This window comes from Manacus vitellinus, unplaced genomic scaffold (assembly GCF_001715985.3).
Source record: "Manacus vitellinus isolate BGI_N305 unplaced genomic scaffold, ASM171598v3 scaffold_49_pilon, whole genome shotgun sequence".
Taxonomy (NCBI): Eukaryota; Metazoa; Chordata; class Aves; order Passeriformes; family Pipridae; genus Manacus; species Manacus vitellinus.
Window position 1 is genome coordinate 5296850 of NW_021940603.1, and position 20909 is coordinate 5317758.

Consider the following 20909-nt stretch of genomic DNA (forward strand, 5'->3'; position numbering starts at 1 on the left):
CCTTCCTTCTCAAACCCTGCATGGTGGGAAATTCTCAGTTTAGCACCATTTCACAAAGACTGACACTAAGGCTACACTCCTAGCAGTTCAGTGGCAGTGTATTTGCACCAGGTTTTGCTTCTAAAATGTAAGTTCTAGTTATCAGTTGAGTGCACTGCAGCTTCCTGCTCCCATGCTTGCTTGACTTTGGTATCTGATGGAGAAAAAAAAGCTGCACCAGGCAGAGGAGACCTGAGCAATTCCTCATTCTCCTCAAAGGAACAGTTTTTAAGTTAGTTTCCTCACTACAGTCACACAGTCACTAGTGGCAGAAAGTTATGATGCAAATGCAGGAAAAGCTACAAACAAGTACAATCAATAAATAGGAAAAAAAAGGCACAAAACCACCAAACCCCTCCACCCCTCCAGTAGTTAACATTACAACAGCAACCATACCGTCACATAAGAATTGATGCAGTTGTCTAATTGTTCTTCATGGCACTTAGCAACAATGTGGGTAAGAACTCTGCAAGATAAAGAAAGAAAAAAAATTGAGCTGTTTTGGTTCATAAGGCAGAGAAAGTCCACCTGGTGCATCACATTGTCCTGTTACTGTAATCTCAGGTAAAACAGTCCATGAGGGATGTGATCCAAATGATGAATGGCGTGTACAGAATCTGTCCACTGGGAAAAAACCCAGTCATTCCTTGGGTTCTCCACTTGCATGGATTGTGCTGTTACATATGCATTGGCCAAACAAAATGCACCCAGTTTTAAGGATAATGTACTGTCATCACAACAAAAGAAAATGTTAATCAACTAAAGCTTATACACACCTTGGATACTTAGGAATAACAAAAATTGGAGTATGTTAGTGAAACAGAGAGGCAAGAGCACCTTTCTCTGGGAATGCTACTTGTTTGGTTCTCTCAGATCTTTTTAAATCTGTAAATTCTCTGATATTTTGCATATGATGTCATTGTTCATCAAGAACAAAGACAAGCCTGGGCTGAAGCCCAAGCAGGCCCCTCTCCTGCACTGTTTACCCATATCCTTGGACCCAGAACCAGCACAAGAGGCTGAGCTAAGCATCCTCTTGTTACTGCACAGCAGGGAGAGGCTGGACACTGGGTGTGACCACAGATGCTTTGGGCATCTGCAGATCAGCTTGGGAGTCTGCAACAGGGAAGAAATTTGCCTGGGTCATGCCAGCACTCACTCTCAAAACCTGAGCTCCTACTAACAGCAGACATGGCACTGCCTGAGACCAAGCACTTCAGCAAAGTTTCTTTTTCAATTTGTACCTGGGCCATCTTTGTTTGAGATCATCCTGCTTTAGAAAACACAAGTCTGGGCAAGAAGTCTTCTTCAACTCGACCATAATTTCCTTTTGATTATTGGGATCTCATTTCTTCAGGGTACTTAATATAGAAACAACTCTTTTATAATCTTATTTTTATGTTAAAAGGATGGCTAGGAAACAGTTCATGTCAAATATTAGTGAACCATATCTCGAATTGAGGGGTATGCATAGTAACTGTGTGACTAAAATAGGTTATTAATATGCCTGACTGTGGTCCACATACAAATACCCCTTTTGACTAGCTTGGTGACTTGAGTGATTTCTGGCAGTTGTTACTGGAATCAAAAGCTTTATAATTCTCTTTAAGTCAGTATTTTTAATATATCTAATTTCTTGCTGTTAGTAGGAGAAGTAAAACTTGTAGCAAAACACAAAAGCTATGACAGAATTAACTGTGTCCACTTCAATCCTTCAGCCTTCATTCTGCTTTGAAACTGAAATGAGTTCTGGTAAAGATGTGACAAAGAAATGATGACATGACTGGGCCCCCAGACAAGTAAATAACCATAAGAGTATAAAAGGAATGTTTTCTGCCCAACACATAAGCCAATCTATGCTCTCATTCTGTTGTTGTTGCCTTTAATAAGTTCAACACAAGCTGCTTCAAGCTATTCAGAACAAAATCACTGTGGGTATATATAGGACACGTCAATGAATGACACACACAGCAGACATGCATATTGCCATTGACATCAGTCCTACCAGCACAAAACCTACCACACATGCAAGCAAAAGACACTGAGATCCTTCTCCTTTTTGTTTTTTGGCTTGGTTTTTCTCCTTTTTATTTTTTTTTTTTGGCCAGGTGGGTGTATAGTCAAACTCCAAAGCATGAAAAAATTATCATCATTCCATTTTTCCATCTAATCTTTAAAACTGTAGTTTAAACAGTTGCTCCTTCTACAGCATTTTTCTGGTCAGTTAACTGACATTGAAATTGTAGCCTGGGACTAAAATCTTCATTCTCTCTAGCCTAAACATCAGTTCATTTGTTGGCCACGAAGGTGGGCCAACAAAGGTCTGATGGCCTCTCTCCCTTGAAAACAGTGTGCACTGATGAAATCACACACATTTACCAGGAAAGGTTCTTTTAATCCTAGTTCCTAGCTGTTGTTAAACCAGACTTTGCCCTGAAAAATGCCACAATCCTTTGATAAAGCAGATTGAAACTCTAGCTTTTCAAGGCTAAGATGGGGAATTCTGCTTCCTTGTTCCTTTAAGTTTTCCTAATTAATCTTTCTTCAGGAACTAATTCTGAAGCACAGTCTGTGGAAGAAAATAAAGTATACTGACAGCAGATTAGTCTAACAGGGTTGCAGGGACAGTTGTAATTTTTTCCTACTAGTAGTATTGTAGTCCCCATGTTTAGCTCCTGGCAGAAGTACAACCAAAACACCATTATGGCCAGAAGTAAATGGAAGGCAACTTTCTGCCCTCCTGCAGAGACCAATAATAATCTCTCTAGTATTTTTTTTCCCACTACCCTGATTAACAGTATCAATAAAGACAATTTCATTATGCGAAGGGTGAGAGGCTCAGCAAATCATTCCAGTTGTTTGCCCACTCACTGGAAAATGCTTCTATTGCTTTTCAGTTATCGCTGATATATTCTAATTAAAAAATGCCCTGGAACAGTGTGACCTAGTTGTTTTGACTCTGTATTGGATGCAGCAATAGGCTAAGCTCTTTCTATGCTGAATGCCACATCCTCAGAACCAAACACGAGTCAAAGCTGAAAACCAGTTTTGTCAGGAAGCACTTAGCTCCTTAGAAATGAGAACTTTACCTACAATTGCCTCTGGTCTGAGAGATGTGTCCACCAAGGTCAAGGATTTCCTGGCTGGTATCACAGTCAGACACATGCATTATTTGCAGAGCCCTGTGTTAAGGGGCAAGCAGGCATTCTCACCTACTGAAGTCTAAATGTCATAGAGCAGCTATAATTGGACTGACATCTACATTTGCATCCTTGAGTGAAGAAAGAAATATTCAGATACCTGGTCACAGCTGTTGTAACTTCATCATCACTGTTTTGCACCAAAACCCAGAAGAGTTGATTCAGAACTATAGGAAGAAAATTCATAATTACATGGATCTTCTCAATCCTCAGCAAATTCTGTAAGGGATATAAGAAAGAAAATGAGGGACTTCCAATACAGGCAATGAAAGCTGACAACCACCATGAAGCTTTCCTGCTTTGGCAGGTAAAGTGCAGTACATGCACTGGTGTAGCAGTAGGAAAACAGGTCAACTGAGTTGAGGACTTGTTCCCAATGGACTTTGTTTTAAATATGATCATCAATGCAACTGTAGGTATTGCCCAAATTTCAGAATTCCAGTATTTTTTTCTACCCTGACTTAAGAGCAAAAGAAGAGAAAAGAGAGAAACCCAAATCAATTTTCTTATTTCACTAAGGATAACTATCTCAGGGTAATAAAAGAAGTTAATTACTATTTTCAAACACATGCATTTCCTATTTTCATGAAAACTCATTTTTTTTAATGCAGAGATCTGATAAACTGAACTTGTGGCTAAAATACTTTTGTTAAAAGTACAGTGGTAAAAAGTAGTATTAACAAGCTAACCTGACTGGACTGATATTATATTATCTTCTCTATTCAAGAAAGATATTGAGCTTTTAATTAAAAAAACCAAACCCCTCCTTTGAATTTCTCCTAGGTTTTTATTTCAGTCATTTCCAAATCATTCCAGAACTTCTAACAAAGGTATTAGTGATTTATAAATAAAAGTAAAATATTCTGTATTTGTTTTCTTATAAAAATTACTGAAATTAGGTAAACTGCAAACAGCAAATAAAGAACAGTGCAATTCCGGTAGTTTAGGTAACCAACTACTGTCTAGAAAGTTGTAAAACTTTTGTGGATTCCTAAACTTTGTCTAATATGCTCAATGGCTTCCCAGAAATTAATTAAGGACTTCATTCTGTAGAGCTATAACCTCTAAATAACACTGATGCTTTGATTTGTGAACACGCCTCTTGATAATTTCTTTACATCAAGACAGTATCTGAAAACAAAGCCACTCCTTTCAGGTCTACCTGCATCTACCAACAAAAGTAGTGGCCACCCTTATGGACTTGCCCAGAGAATGACCATTATTTATTGGAATTTATTCTTTATTAAAGCAAAAATCTCTTCCCAAGCAGCTTATATCTGATTAAGGTACACTCAAACAGGAAAATATGAACAATGAAGGAAAGGGGGAAAGCACCTACGTGATGGTAACATCTAAACCCCAAAACACTTATTAAATTTTACAGACTGCTAAAAGGAAATATAAAAAAATGTATATGCATGATGTTTCAGAGTCACAGTTCAGAGATGGAACAGTGTCACATCTACCCTTCAGTTTTCTTGCTTATCTGCTTGTTAATGTTCTGTAAGCATATTAGAGAGCAAGAACTCTGAATTTCAGCACTCATGAACAGGCAAAGAATCATGGCCTTACTTTTACGTGCTGCTTTTTGAATTTGCTTGTCATACTCCTCCCTTCTCAAAGCTTTTGACCTCTATTGAATACAGGAACATTTTATGCAGCCCTTGCTTATTCGCTTCATCTTTGCAGAAAGGGTATGTTCCTTCTGATTTCAGAACTTGACAGGCAACAAGAACCCTTGATTTATACACACAAAATACCCTGAGCAGTCCTTTGGATAACATCCAGGTGTTTAGAGGAGGTAAGGATAGAATTTATTTAAGGCAAGAGAGGATTAGCAGGAATATTGCAGGTCTACAGACTATAACTTCTTTTCCCATTCATTCCTAGAGCAACATTACATTATCCTTTAACAGGATCTGAGGTTTGGTATAGGCTGGATTATCAAAGCTGGTGGGGCAGATGCAGCCATGCTCTAAATGAGAACGGATGGGAGGCAGCTCTGTGATCAGAAATGCATCTGTCACATCAAATACATCAAACCAGAGCTGTCACTGACCCACTGCCTCCTGGTGAGCCTGTTTAGAGCTGTGCAGCAATAGATGAGTTGAGAGAAAGCCCTAAATACAGTTGTATGGTGCACTTCATGCTATAGGTTACTTTACCTTACAAGAATAGACAAAGTTTGAGGTAGGAGGCTGAGATAGATCCTTTTCCCTTTCCTGGCACTGATGGAAAAAGTTATTCAGGTATGGATCCTAAAATGATAAACATTCACATTAATGTGTGTTATAGCAAAGATTAGAATTCAGCCCCAGAAATTGATTACAGCAATCATCTGTGATACCCATGAACAACACACCCATGCCCCCACCACTGAAGTGAGGCACTGAAAGAAAATCAACTTATTTAGTCCAACCCATTGCCCAGCACAGCTTGCTATATACAAATTGTTTCTAGGTGCTTTGACCACTGTTTTTTCACTGATGTGAGTGATTACTTTTTTCCTCACAATTTAAGGAATTCCAAAGGCCAGAATCTTTTTTCTTTCTGGTGCTCACAATTTATTTTCTTGCTATTTAAACTGATATTCCACCATTTTTCTGTTGGTATGACCTTAAGCAATTTTTATTTTTCCTTAAAGTGTGTATTCCATCATTGGCATCTCACCCTTCTACACTGAAATAACCTTTAAATGTTATAGAAACAAATTCACACAAGATTTTAGAACACCTTTCAGACATTCCTTGCCACTTTTTATTTGTAAGCAGATAACAGAGCTAAGAGGAAGGCTGGCTTACCTGAGTATTTACTGTCGATACAACAAGAGTAGAGACTTTGAAAAGTGGTTTCCCATTATCTACCCATTTTACATCACAGCCGATCTGCTATTAAAACAAAACCAAAAATAACATTTTCCCACCTATTTCCTACTTATTCAAGTTTGCATCGACTTCTCAGTGCATAGCTTTGCACACGAGTGTGCACGAACTGTACTGGCTACTGTGCTTTCACAAACACAGAATTACTGCAGTACAAACCCATTTTTTAACACAAACCCAATGCTTGTCCCTCATTCAAGGGACCAGATCACTGCCCCACCCTGTCCTCATGACAATAGTAAAACAAACACAAGGAGGCAGAAATAATCCAAGCTGGGCAGGATCAGCGGGAAAATATGATATCACACCACAAAACTGGAGAATGAATCACAATTGTGGATCACATCAGCTGGAGAATAAATGTCATATGGCTTGAGTTTGGGAAGAGTTCTTTCTGACCACTCTGATTTACATTTGGGAGAACTTAGGTATAACACTGTAGAATACATAGCTGTAAAATACACTTTTCCCATACACACCTGTGAATCAGCAACATATGCCACTCAGTCCACTGCTACATATATTAGTTCCTATACTCAGAGATATGCAAGTGAATATTCTAAGACAGATACCCTTTTTACTGTTTACACATCCCAGTAAATGCAAATGGAAATCTGATCTCATGTAAAACATGTGAAAATAAATGCTCTGCACCATTTGAATAATAGGGAAGGATGAATTAATACCTTTCCACTAGTTGGTTCTTGAAGGCTCAGGTAATTGGGAGGCAGACTGCTTGCCACTGGCACGTTGTGTTCTTGGGAAGCTAACTGGGCATCTTTCAACAAAGGAAGCCAAGCATATCCCACTGTGCACAAGAACAAATAAACATGACTCTTTGGAAAAAATGAGCTTCTGAAGTTCAAAGGAAGACAATAATATCCAGCCAATAATTTTGCAATCCTTATTTGAATGTACATCATTTATATTTATAATTGAAAGTAATTCTACTACAGGTACCTGGTGTTTCCAGAGCCTCTTTCTTTTTGGCATTAGCTTTTGCATTTATGTCACAGGTGACATGATAAAATGAAAACAGAATGTGGTGTTTCTTATGGAGTTGAGTGGGAAGTTCAATTTTCACCTGAAATGTAAAATGTTACACCTCACTTTAGGTTAAAAATTGATTAAACCAGGCATCAGAGATGGGCTAAATGAGTGACATCTCTCTCTATGCAGAGGTCTAAATACAGCCTGCCTTTACTGGGTAATGTTTGTCCCATAGTAATAAATGTTCTCTTAAGGAAATTTTGTAGGATGATCATCTATCATTTTTACTTTAAACAGTTTTTTTCCACTTTGTCTTGTGGATGAATATTTTCATTTATGGTGAAAGAGTGTAATATGAATAAGGACAGAACTAAAGAGTGATGGACCCTGCTTAGAAGTGACCACCTGCACTCCAGCAGTCATAAAAGCCATCAACCATGCTCATATTTTCAGGATGACCATCTGAAAACACAAATGACATCTCTGCTACTCCATCATCATTTCATGGCAAAGACCAAGTAATAAAGGCTGACAAGGAAATAAACTTTTATTTATGATTTCTGCTCAGTCTTAAACCCTGTATCACACCATCCATGAATCCCTACCTACTGGACTCGAGGAATTATTAATCTATTTGAATAAAAATACAAAGTAATCAAAAATGTTACCATAGGAACTAAAAAAAAAATGACCCTTTGTCCTTGTGAGCTATGATGAAGTTTATCCAAGTTAGAGTAAGGTTTAGAAATTGTTGACAAATGCTTCCAGTATTGAATCAGCTTATGGGTAAGAATCTAATACCATAAACATACATATGAAATGGGCACTCAGACATGGAGATCAAGACAACTTTTTTCTTAACATACTACATTCTTTTAAAGACTGCACTTGCTGTACTAGGGACATCCAGGGCAGGTGCACATCTCTTCCAGGCAAACGGGCTATCAACATCTGAATTCAGCTCTTTGTTCAAGTTGAAAGTAATCTGCCTGAACCAAATGGCTCACCAGCATCACATGAAGGGCACCTTCAGATCTGTTAAACCCCATGACATGTCTTGTAAAGGATTTACAGGGAGTTCAAGATCTTGAAAATGTAATGCTTTAAGTTTCACTCAGTTCCTAAACATGAATCTTACAATCGATACATCACATGTAGTTGTACATTAACTGCTGATCTTGGCTCTGCCATTTTATCAAAGTAAATCTTTACTGAAAAGGGAAGTTTTTCCAAGAAAAATTTGGAAAATGCTGGCTGTATACACTGTGCTGTTTGCCAGTCTTATCACTACACATAAAGCAGTAGTGGAAAACCCAGGACAGACACATAACATTCACAGGCCATCAAACACACTAGTCACTCTAAGGGTGAAATTAAGTTCACCTGCAGAAAGCCTGAGGAATCAATACTTGGTGTTGGTGAAACATAAATGTGTGACTAACATTTGGCAAAGCCCAACATATGAACCCTATTCTATAGCTCTACCCTCAAAAGCACCAGCTAAATGACTTGCTGCAGCCACTACACATCACTGTACATTCTGTTCAGACCACTGGATCAACAAAAATGCCCCAATGCAGATCTTATATCTCAGAGAGGGATTTGTTCTGACACTTGGCTCTACACTTCATCATAATGTTTACTGTTTCCATTAAATTCAGAGATGCAGCTGGACCCTTAATGCAATCCAGACGTGCATTTTAGAGAGCTGGACTGTTCCTAATTAATTCTACAGCATCTTAACTGTACTCAGAACATCTTACAAAAGGAATGATTCACTGAGTTGATTTAAGAAAAGAAAACAAAATGTGAGACTGCATCTCAATCTACATAACACAGGCCCATCCACACACACAAGCAGTTGTAACAGAAGCATTCTTTACAGATATTTTTCTGTCTCATTGGCAAACATGAGGACTGGCAGACATTTAATGAAAGGAAAAGCAGACTGACCTCATCATAGAAATCAGGATTCTGGGAATGATGTAGCACAGAGGTGTAGGCTGATGTTGTAAATAATGATCCACCTGGCTTCCCATAAATGCACTGATAAAAGGAACATGCTTTAGTTACATTGTGAAGATACTAGTCTTGGTATATCTAATATGCATGCACATTGAAAACAATGTCATGAAAGATTGATTGTTACTTTGATCAAATATTAAAAGGAACGTTTTAAGTGATCAAACCTGGACTTCTTATACATACTTCCAGTAAAAGTCCATTGATTCTGTGAAAATTACCCTATGCTCAATTAAGCAATGCAGACTCATTAGACTTCTTCTTTGCTGTTATCAGAGTTTTCTGCAAAAACCTTTACAAAAGCTGTTTCATGTTTATGCAGTTCAATACACAATACAGTGCCCTTACTGACTTTTCAGTGTTATAAAAGCTATCCCAGTTAACAATCTCCTTTCTGGCAGAGTCTGTCTGGGGGATCTTGATTACTGAGAAATGGCAATATTATTTATTGGTGGGGAAATTAGACCACAACTATACTACGCAATAGCTCTTGGGCAATAGCAGAAGTTAAGAATTAAGTCTAAGGGCCTTCTAAGTTTGTGATTGACTCTTTTCAATCAAGTGTCCTGAGCTCAGTGAGAACTGTATGATAAATGCTAAACTCTAGAATAAGCAAGCTGCACTGTAAAAAAAGGTTCATTTTTCTAATATCATCTTTGCCCTCCACCAGCCAGAAAGCTGGCACTGCAAAGTGCCACTGTAAGCTGGAATCACCATGTCAAGCTGGGATCTAACAGAACCACAGTACAGATGCAGAGGGATGTATGACAACATTCACTCTTTAACTGTTTCCATCAGTATAGCTCTTATTCCTGGGTTTTATAAGTAATGTCCTCAGAAACAGCGTCCTCTGAATACACTCTTGTAGCTCACCTTTAGTGGCTTTGCTCCTTCTTCATCAGAGCTTTTAAATTCAATGCACACTGTTATATTCCTTGCCTGGAAAGACAGGAATGCATTAAAGCTTAAATCAGAAATGGGATACCCATAAAAACTCAGGCAAACTACAGGGCTGAAATTAGGTCTTTTCAAAACCTAGGATAAACATGCAGATGGTGATCAATATTCATAATGCCTTTAAGTCAGAAGAACTGGCAAAATGCAAGCCAGACCTCAAAATGACTGTGTAGAAGCAGATTATTAAGTGACCAGTACTTACCTATGTCTTGTCCTTAATTATTTTTCAATCACCATGAAAATATAAGTAGTACTCAGGTTTCACTTAAGAACTACAAATATTAGCCAGATTAATTTTTGTCTGCACACATTATTTCATTAAAATAAAGCCCTTCTGAAAATTGTGAAAAACGTATTACCACATGATCTCTCTTTGAATCACTGATACAGTTTTAAATTAACCCAGATTCAATTAATTAAAATTGTATTGTGTTTTATGACTGCAGAAACTGAAAAAGTGAAAAGCCAAGTGAGTGAAATCACTATTTTCCCCTCTTTTATAAGTCCTCCTTCATTCTAACAAAAGCTCATGCAGTACCCTACTACCCACTGTTGGCCTGAATTAGTCCCATACTGTACCTTGTTGAAGTGTTTTTGGCTATCATACTTGAGGTGTTTTGGATATATGTATATTTGGTTCTTGTACACTCTGTAAGGTCGAGAATATTTTGTTGATTCCTGCACAAACTCCTCAACTTCCACTGTAGGTTGATACTCCTTTATATTGTGAAATGGTTTGATTGGAATAAAGGACGAAGTTACACAGTCTTCAAAATAACAGAAAAGAGAACCATCACATATTATGTTTGTTTTTACAGTCTTACTACTAATAAGTAATATTGATATGGAACATGCAAAATCCTGCCTTAACTTGCAAGCAATGAGTAATGATGAGAGGCAACAGGTCAAATCATGCCTTAAATTTATATGTTACCTCAGAACAATTGCAATATATCATCCTTAAATGGTTTATCTCACTTGAGTTAAGCAGTACAGCATTGGAAGCCTCTTTTGACACACACAGTATTTGATGACATTTAATGGCATAACAGCCTAATTGGTATATGAACAGTTTCAACAGAATATGCTGAAGTGCTGCTGCTTCTAATCAATTTTACAGCTCAAGATCTCATTCAAGTTTTTCTGTTATCTAATAACATGGTAAATAAAATGAAGAAACAAGTAGTGCAGAACTAGATTAAATATATGATGCAATTGGGATACCTGAAATCAGATCAAGAAACAGAAGATAAAAATAAGCACCCCACCACTCAGACTGGGAGAGACTGAAAATGGACAGAGAATACTTTCTTTGCCTCTGCCATTAAATCAGTGAGACATTTAAACTTCAGGGAGAACTCAAGGGCTGTTTCAGCAAAAGCAGCTGAGAGGGGTCACCAACTTAGGGCTGTCCTGAGCTATTGTTGGGAAAAGCCATTTGACAGTCCTGCATACAGATTCCTTCCTCAAACCCTATTTTACTTCCTTCCATCAAATTTTACTTCCTTCTAAACTAGCACAGGAGGATATTGCCCCTTGCAGGATAATGCAGGCACTCTGCAGCCCAAGCAGGCTGGGGAGAAGCAGCTCTGTGCCATCTAGAGTAGCGTGGTTTCTCTTTCCTCTCTTTCATAGACACTGAAAACAGGTACAAAATAAAACAAATGATGGTGTAATTAAATAAAAAAAAAATAATCAAGAACAATCCTCTGCACACATTTTTCTACTCAACAGGCACTTCTACCAGATCTGTCTCGAGGCAGCAATTATATACAGAAATGCCTATGAAAATGTCCTGTTTAATTACAATAATTAATTTTAAAGTGGAATCATACTTGGATGTTCCAAAGGAACACAATCAACTGCAATCTCCAAACAGCCAGGTATGGTCTGTATTTTGCTAATCTTCTCTGCTCTGCAAGGACAGAAATGAAAACATTTTAGAAAATTAGAACAATGGAGATGAGACCCATCACAGGAATTGATTTAAAATGAAAACCAGACCCTGATTTAAGATAGGAATATATATTAAACCCATTTCACATACATCTATTGGCTATTAAGTTAAAATCAAATGTAACAGCAGAAAAGAAATATGATGTTTTGTGTTTTTTTCTTTTCCTTGTTCTCATTCCTGCCTTCTCTTTGCAAGCAATATTATTTTGTAGAAGAGGAAAAAACTGGTGAACCAATCCTTATAGATTTAACTCACCTACTTTTTCTTTCTAAAATCTGAATCAAATGTTCCCTAAAAGGAATTCAATGAGCACTGGGATGAGAGGAGCCCACAGCAACATGGCTTCTGCAAGTGCCATGAAAAGGGAGCAAGATGTATTCCTTGTGCCCAAGAAATTTGAGAAGTGCCAAACCCATGATGTTAAATTTCTCTTATTAGGAGATGCTTTAGAGAGACAAACACAGCAGTGGTGACTGCTAAGGGCAGAGAGAATTTCAGTAAAGTTTCCTGACCAGTAAGATGGCATGGCAAGTTGTGGGCTTGATCCATTCCCTGTAGCTGACATTCAATCTTTCTGTGATCTTTTTAATACAAATGGAACAGAAGTTATTTAGATTAATTCATTTTTAGGCACATTTAGAGTGGAAGGGACAAGAAGGAATTCATGGTTCAATTCTCATGTCATTTATCCAGCATAAACATAGGTTCTGCTCTAGGATTAACCTGATTTATACCTGTGTGGAAGACTATCCAGCCAAACTGCTGTTCACTGATTTACACACTGTCAAACATTTTGAGATGGTTTTCCTTTCAATGTCCACTCTTCAGTTTGTAATGGAGACCCAAAAAAACAAAAGCAAGGAGTGGGGAAACCTATAAAGAATGTTTTTAACTTCTCTCTCTCCTTTTTTCTATTTTCTTCATTTTTTTTCCCTGAGATAATGTTCCCTTGTTGGTTACTTCACCTGCAGTAAAGTAGGTTACTTTACTTAAAGTAAGTTACTTCTCCCCTGACAGAAGCTAATTTAAGGAAACACTATCTTTAGCTTATACTAGCATTTATTAATGTTAAGTTTTCCTGGAAAGTCCAACCTAAAGCACCCTTTGGCAGGTAATAGCTTAATGTGAAAAACACTAATTTAAAATAATTTAATATGGTCAGTTTGGCACTCTGTGTTAAATGAAGAAAAAAAAACAGTGAAAATTATTCTGCACTGCTTTATAAAGCTTTTATTCTTTTTTAAAGCAAATTAAACATTTTTCCTTACCTTCTGTATTCTGCTATTAGTTTCATCAAATCTTCCATGGAAATCTTATTACTTTCTTGCCTGAATAAAGGTGAGAATCGGGAGTCTCTGTCAACATTTCCCTGATTATCTTTAAACACTGGTCTATAAAGAAAGAAAAGTTACATGTTCATAAGCACTCACCCATATGTTTGAACATTTGAAACTGTCACGTAATCTTTTAACGAGGTTATGACATGAATTCTTACACAAATTCAAGGGCTCCCTGCAGATCTTCACACCAGGAAGTCCTGCTGAGCTGTATATTTGCAGGAGGACAGACAATTTCAGTTTACTTCCATGTGCAATCCCAGCCCTGCAAAGGCTTGAGACCTGGTTTGGTCTCACGTGATGCAGAGTCCCCACTGACCCCAGTGCTGTGAGCCAGGAGTCACTGGGGTTTAGTGCTGGCACAGATCATCATCTAGCTCCACATCCACCACTTTTCCCCCCTCTTCTGTAGCTTAGTCTCACTTTGGAAAGCTGGAAGTGCACAGCTCCTCACTGGAGGCAGCTCCCTGCTGCTCCCAGCCCTCCATGGGCCTGGCTGCAAGGCTGCCTTCTCCAGCCCAGAGAGACCAGCCCCGGCTGAGAGCCAGGACCCTGCACCTGATGGCACCTCACCATCCTTCCCACCCATCAAGGACATGACTCCTCACTTAAACAAAGAGCCTGACTCCTCATTTCTAGGAAGCATTTTGAAGAATTCACAACCTCAATAGGTAGCTTTGTCCAAGAAGTTATTATCCAAGGAAAATCGTTACAATTTTAAATAAGAGAAATCACAGCAAGCTGTCAAATCCCAACCACCATATCTTACCACACAAAGAAATGCTTTTGCAGAACCAGGTTAGAGACCTCAATGAATGCTCCTATGCATTAATTCTGTCCTGTGCCCTCCAGGAGCAAGACACCAACTCACTGCAGCTTAGCTTTTCTTCACAAAACAGGTTTGTGGAGCACCAACTGAATTTTTGGTGAACCAGCTACAAAGTGCCAAATGAAGTGTTAAAAATCTATAACTGAGAACAATAAATATCAGCTGTTGTGTGCACAGAAAAACATTTCCAGATATTTCCATTCCTGCTCATTGACACTTTCAAGATTTAATTAAGACATTCCAGTGCCCTTTGTATATCCCCAAGTATCACACATGCTGGCTGGACCGGATAATGTAACAGCTATCCAAATTAACAAACCTTGGATTCAACTGTAGTATGAAAAAACATTGCTTAACAAAAGTAAAATGTTCTTGACACTAAGTGCTGTTCTGTGAATCATTTGGCCAATCTTGCTTCCTTAATTTACTTCTCTGTTCCACTGCCAGTGAGAAGAAGAATTGATGCCAGGACAAATTGTTGCCAGATGCAAAATAACACAGCAAACCTTTGGAAGAGGATTCCAAGTATAAGTATAAATGCACTGTATCTTAACTTAATTGAGAGAAGCAGCCCTATTTCATTTCTTTGCAACTGTAGAGAATAATCAACTCTATCAGATTTTTGCCTCCAGCTATTAGAGGGAAATAAGGTCCACACCAACACTCTGTGTCAAAGATCTTAAGTTATTAATGAGAAACCAGACCTAATTTCTGGCAGCCACCACTTACTTTACAAATCCTATCAAACTGCTGTCAAAAAAAGAAAAAAAAAGAAAAAAAGGAAAGAAAAAAGATAAGCTTTAATAATTATTACAGTATTGGTGACACTATGATGTTTCTTGGACTCAGCACTTCTTCCACCTCCAGACTAACAGAGAGGACTAAAACATTTGGTGAGTGATTTCCGCTATGCCACTGGGCTCTGCAGTGTGATGTTGAGCAAACCCAGGCTCTGCTGGAGCTTATTAACTAATTCCAGGGCAGGCTCTGACACCAAGCAAACCACTGCTCAGCACAGCAGGGTGTAGGGGCACTCACCAAGGAAGGGCTGAGGATGTTAGTGTAAAAGTTAAAAAAAGTTGGAAGTAGCTCACTCTGGATCGGTGGTACTGAGCACTGCCTTTCAGGAGGCTCAAGGACACAGCTTCATGATCTTTAAGGTCCCTTTTGACTCAAACCATTCCACAATTATCCACTCCTTCTTTCTGGCCACACTGGTTTGGAGTCAGAAGGGCTTAACAGAGTCATTCTGCCCACAACTATTGCTCTTCATCATCAGTGCTCCCTGGGTATCATATGCTTTACCTCTAGAACTGCTCCTCATCAGTTCAGCAGCATATTCCAGCCTAAATAATGCACCCAGGACAAAATTAAGGTCATGAAACCACTACAAAACAGGGAAGTATTTCCATCTCTCCAACTTGCACACAATACTCCATTTATGTAAAGTTCTTACTACTACATGAGCAACTTAGATGTTCATGGAAAACAACATAACCCTCCTTAAAAAGCTGTATTTTATGCACTCAGAGAAGAGTTAGATGATTTTCTGCTGGTCAAACTGTACTGGTGTCTCCATTGCCCGGGTTTGTTAAAACTGAAGAATTGCCAGAGCAGCAAGTACTGAATGTATTACATCTGCAGCTAAATAACCACAGTCCCATGTTTTGCTAGATCCTTGCATGTGGAGCAAGAGTGCTCCTTGTCACAGTGAACATACTGAAAGCATTTGAGAATGACAACAATGCCTTACTGTCAGGTACTTATTTACTAGAGATATTTTAATAAGAAAAATTTCACGCAAATAGATCTTGGAGAGATTCTAAGGGTGGTAACGTAGGGGAAAACAAATAAATAGATTACACTAAAGAAACTGAAATATCATCTCAGTGTTTATATGATTCTACTCTTCTGACATTGTTAGCTGATAATCCACAATCCTAAAAATTCTTTGAGCAGAGTAAACCAATACATTGTTCATAATTTAGCATCAAAAGAAGTACTTTTGAAGTAGTGGTTTATGGTTTGTGGAAAAATCTCTCACCTCCAGGGTTAGACATTCGGTGTGAGATCTGCAGCTACTGGAAATCAATGCAGCCTCACTGCTTTCAGCTACATCAACCTACACCAGCTGAGAACTGAATCAGCAGCTGCACAAGCTACTGAAGGATTCAAATATTGGGCTCTAAAACATGATGTTTACGAGGGTGGAGAAGGTTTGAAGGAATAAAAGTGTAAAAACTAATCTCAGTGAATGAAACTTCCTCCCACATCTACAATATGTATCTCAGGTACATATTTGCAAACTTTGGCAGTTCTGGCAGGAATATGAGGCTCTGACACACTGTAATTCTAACACATACTGTAATTATACCTGCAAGAGAACACAGACACCAGATCCCACCAACTCCAGTGAGAAACCAGAGAAGAACCCTGAGTCATACTTTTGAGCAATGCTAACAAACTGGTGCCACATGAGCTAATTAAGAGCTTCAGTCTCATGCACAATACTCAACTGTCAAGATTTTGGCTTGCTGAATGTATACGTAAAAATCACTCTGTGGCCATCTGTAATGCTTTAAAGGAGGGAAAATTTCCACACAAAAACAGGAGTGTGGTTAATGCCAGAATGAACTAGCTGGAAAACACATTTCCAAACCAGGGTTTTGCTATTTATCACAGCCAAACCGTTTTTCCCCTGTAGTGTGATAGCCTCATGTGGAAACTTCTATTTTCAAGCTGTGAAAATAGAAATAGATTTTACAGGGTCAAATTATACTTTTCTTTTACCAAAGTCAGTTCTGAGTAATGTTAATACACAAGCAGATGTAAATGAGTGCAGAATTTGAATTCTCTCAGTGCACCCTAGTTTGACAGGCATTTATGGTGCTATCCACCTCACAGGGATAGCAGCAGAACTTCACTCATGTCTGTTAAGTCTTCCCTTAGGCAGAGCAAATGCAGACCTGCAGCTACAGTTCTACAGGCAACTAGGGATTGACACCTGGAGAATCCTATAAAAGGAAAATGCACTTCTTTCAAAATGAGAAGAAAACCTTTCTGTATTTTATTCTCGGCAAGATTTGCTGAAGGTGTGAAAGAATGTTCTAGCCTTCTCCACATGCACGAGTGCCTAGCCAGACCCTAAACTAGTTAAAATCATTGTTGTACCTAAAGATAGCTACAGCAAGGACCAAGCTGCAGGACATCATCACAGACCACAAGCAGGGAGGACAGAGTTAATAAGAAGTCTCAAGTCAGTCCGGTGCCAAGCCTGCACCTCTTGCCATTTTACAGTCCATTACAAGGTGAAAGTGGCTCTGTCAACCCATCAATATGATTTTGATGAATGGTCCTTTGGCTACACCGTAGTAAATATTTATGAGTATCCTTGAGCTTGCGATGACAGATCAGAACACATTATCTGCCTTTCTCTCGAGCAAGCATGCACTTACCTCTCCTATCTAACTGGATATTGACAAAAAAGTATGTCAATAAAAAATAAATGAACTCTTCAAATGGCCATACCTCACAGCATGTTTTCCTCTTTGCAATCTAAGCACCATATTCTAAAATCACAAGCTTTCCCCCACACGTGTCATGGGAATCTGTGTAATCCTGGTGCTCCACACTCCACACCAGAGGCACACAGAGCTCTCTCTCATAGTCATGGGCGATACCACAATGTGACTTTTTCACCTAGCACTTGCTCTTTCTTTCTCCCTACAACTTCAGGCAGCTCTCCACCTGGCCTGCTACTGTGAGAACAGAAGCCACAGAGGAGAAGGAATGTTTTCACTTGGCAATTGACAGATTTCCTTTTTATAGGGAATATAAAAATTTGTAGTCCCTGCTCTGTGCATGGCAGAAAGAAGGGAGAGCTGTCACAGGGACACAAAGGAGTGTCTCAGTCAGGGAGCTTTCTCATGCCAGGGCAGCAATAAGTTGTAGAAATTACAGAAGACTGAGAAGGAAAAAAGGGAGAGGAGAGCAAAAGGAATTACATGGAAATTTGAAGGGAGAACAAACAGAAAAAAAGGTATATTTGGTAAAAGGTGATCAAAAGGCACAGGAGTGCCTCAATCTTGAGGCGAGACCAGCAAGAAATTACACAGGAGGAGAGAGAGGAAGAACAAAAATTCATTCTTGTCAGTTATGTCACTGACCTGACATAAAACCCAACTGACCTGCCAAACAAGAAAATACAAGTTCTCCATCACCTACTAACCACGAAAAATGCGAGACTACCTGAACCACAATCCTTCAATATCACCCCCAAGGCACTTCAAATCCTTGGTTAGATTTTTCTTAAAACTTGACAAGCATCATAACCAGAACAGAGCTTCACACCTGTGCACCTACTTTCTGGGTAGCCACTGCAACTATATTTCAGACCATAATTATCTTTGCAGGAAATTCTTGTGAGGACTGTGACTTTGAAATCTCTTTGGTAATTTTTAGCACTCAATGAATGTGGAGCTCACGATAAATTGGTATTCTGTCAGCTACCTTTGCTACTCCCTGGTAACTTCACTACATACCTGAAGAAAAGATTCCCCCACAGTAACATTTAATGAGAAAGTAACTGACGTTTAGCTGTGAGAAAAATAGGGCAATGAAATAATAAAGCTGCAGGATCTTCTGGGGTCCTGGACCAGGCAGAAAGCTTTGCTTAGCTTCAGGCAGAAAAAGTGGAAAAGAACAAAAGGACAGAAATCCAGGAATAGAATAAGCTATAAGATGCTTATAAAATCATGAAAAGAGCAAATACATACCTGACTGACCAAGCAAATGGCATACGGTATTTTCCCAGCTTGCTGCAGAACTGCTTATTGGATTTTAACACCTTCTGTGCACACTACAAGAAAGGAAGTGTGAATTATTTCATCAATATCATTCTAACATCTTAAATGCTGCACAGAGTACATCCTGGTACTCCTCTGTTGAAGAGGTTATAGTGTCCCTAAAATAATTCGGCCTGATACTGTCCATAACAAAGATTCCAGGTGCACAGCAAAGACAACACAAGACAAATATGATGCTGCTGACAAACTAAACCCTGTCACCACTCCCTTAGTCAGAACTGCATTACAGTTGTTATTCCAGTTTTCTGTGATGTACCCAATGCAGGTGCAGTGCCTGCTCTCAAACAGGTGCCTACCCCAACTTTGCATGTGTACAAAGTTCCCTAGCTCATAAAAGGTTGCTGAAAAAGAATACCTCTGCCAAGTCATAACTGGCATAGCAATGTACAATGAATGCATTTGCATGTTGCAGACAAAATGGTCCTTCATTCATTTAGTCAATGGAACTTGGACATTTGCTTTCTGAAGCGTGGGCCTCCTGGGAGCTTGTCCTGTTCAGCAGCCACACACTGCTGAGATTCATCAGCACAATTTGGAATGCCTTCAGCTTCCAACAGGCTGCAGATTACAAAGAAGGAAGTGATGTTCCTGTTACATTACCTTAAAAGAATCAGGATTCTTAATGTAAGGTTCAGCACTGCTGGCAATGTTTCCTGTAAGCACCTTTTCTATTTTTGCCACTAGTACAATCTCAGAATGAGGATTACTTATGGAGAAAAGAGCCTGTGGGTAAAAGGGGAAACAGTTAAAAAGTTACAGCAATACTGAAGAAACGAAATATTGCCAGTGCTCCCTGTTGATGGAAACAATAACAAACCAAATTCAGAAGGCATTATTAAGGATTATTATCTCTATATATTCAATACAGTCAGAGAGAAAATAAAATCTTTGTGCTAGTGCTGAAGGAAGCCTGTGCTCATGCAGCACTTTGCAAACAGACTGACTCAAGTCAAAAGGCAGTGTGACCATGTTAGCACTGCCTGACCTAACTGTTCCTCTTGGACAGTACTTAAAAGCTACCCTAAATCAGTCATACCTCAGGGGAATGAAAGGGAGAAAAAAAGGTAATACCTAGTGTTTCAGCATACAGCTCACAGCAGTGAGAATGTGGAAGCACTTTGAGATTAATGTAGCATCTTGGTGTTGTTTTGAGTTGTGATTTTGTTTGACTGGTTAGGAGAGGACAGCAAATGGACCCAAAGAGCACAGGAAATATGGGTGGTTTCTTCAAATGAGACACTAACTTCTATCAAAGTTTTGATTGTAAATAGTCTTAAAGTCTATACAGGGAGCTCAGAAATCAAGCATCTGTATACAAGTTCCACTGACACACAAAAAGAATTTTCTTGAAAACAAGAACCACTGGTAGTATACAAAAATTCTCCAATGAAAATGAATACTTCAGAACTAAAATAAGTCACATGTGGAATACCTGTTTTGGGTATTTCAGCCATTCTTCTGGGAACCCTTTGACCTGTGGTTCTTCCATTTCATTTGAGTCTATATTTTCAACTGTGCCATTTTCTAATGAACAGGAGGAACCTGAAATCATCTGTCTGACAAGGGGGTGGTTCAAATCCACATGAAAATCAGCAGAGATCTTCCTGCTATCCCTGACATCATACAGTGCCACGCTCACAAAGAAAGGCTCTACCTGGAGAAAATACCAGAAACATAATACAGTGGTAACTAAGAGGATGGGGGTAAAGTCTATCTTTTAATGGGTTTTCGCAACTAGAAAAAAAGAAAGCAAATAAATATTTACAAATTACGAGATGCATTAAAAACACAGGTTCACACACACCCCCACCCAAATTAGTTTCAATCATGT

At 38.8% G+C, this 20909-nt stretch overlaps 1 protein-coding gene across 1 annotated transcript in view; it reads right to left on the minus strand.

The window, feature by feature from the left end:
• The window catches only part of DOCK10 (dedicator of cytokinesis 10), a 121942-nt gene that overhangs the window by 38213 nt on the left and 62820 nt on the right, over nt 1-20909 (minus strand). The window contains exons 12-25 of the mRNA XM_018080034.2: nt 20511-20732; nt 19679-19801; nt 18989-19071; nt 13316-13438; nt 11926-12005; nt 10670-10857; nt 10007-10072; nt 9065-9157; nt 7082-7205; nt 6808-6929; nt 6041-6127; nt 5405-5497; nt 3340-3458; nt 436-505 (exon numbers count right to left, since the gene is read on the minus strand). Of these exons, the coding sequence (XP_017935523.1) occupies nt 436-505; nt 3340-3458; nt 5405-5497; nt 6041-6127; nt 6808-6929; nt 7082-7205; nt 9065-9157; nt 10007-10072; nt 10670-10857; nt 11926-12005; nt 13316-13438; nt 18989-19071; nt 19679-19801; nt 20511-20732 (1593 nt within the window). The remainder of the gene's footprint in view (nt 1-435; nt 506-3339; nt 3459-5404; nt 5498-6040; nt 6128-6807; nt 6930-7081; nt 7206-9064; nt 9158-10006; nt 10073-10669; nt 10858-11925; nt 12006-13315; nt 13439-18988; nt 19072-19678; nt 19802-20510; nt 20733-20909) is intronic.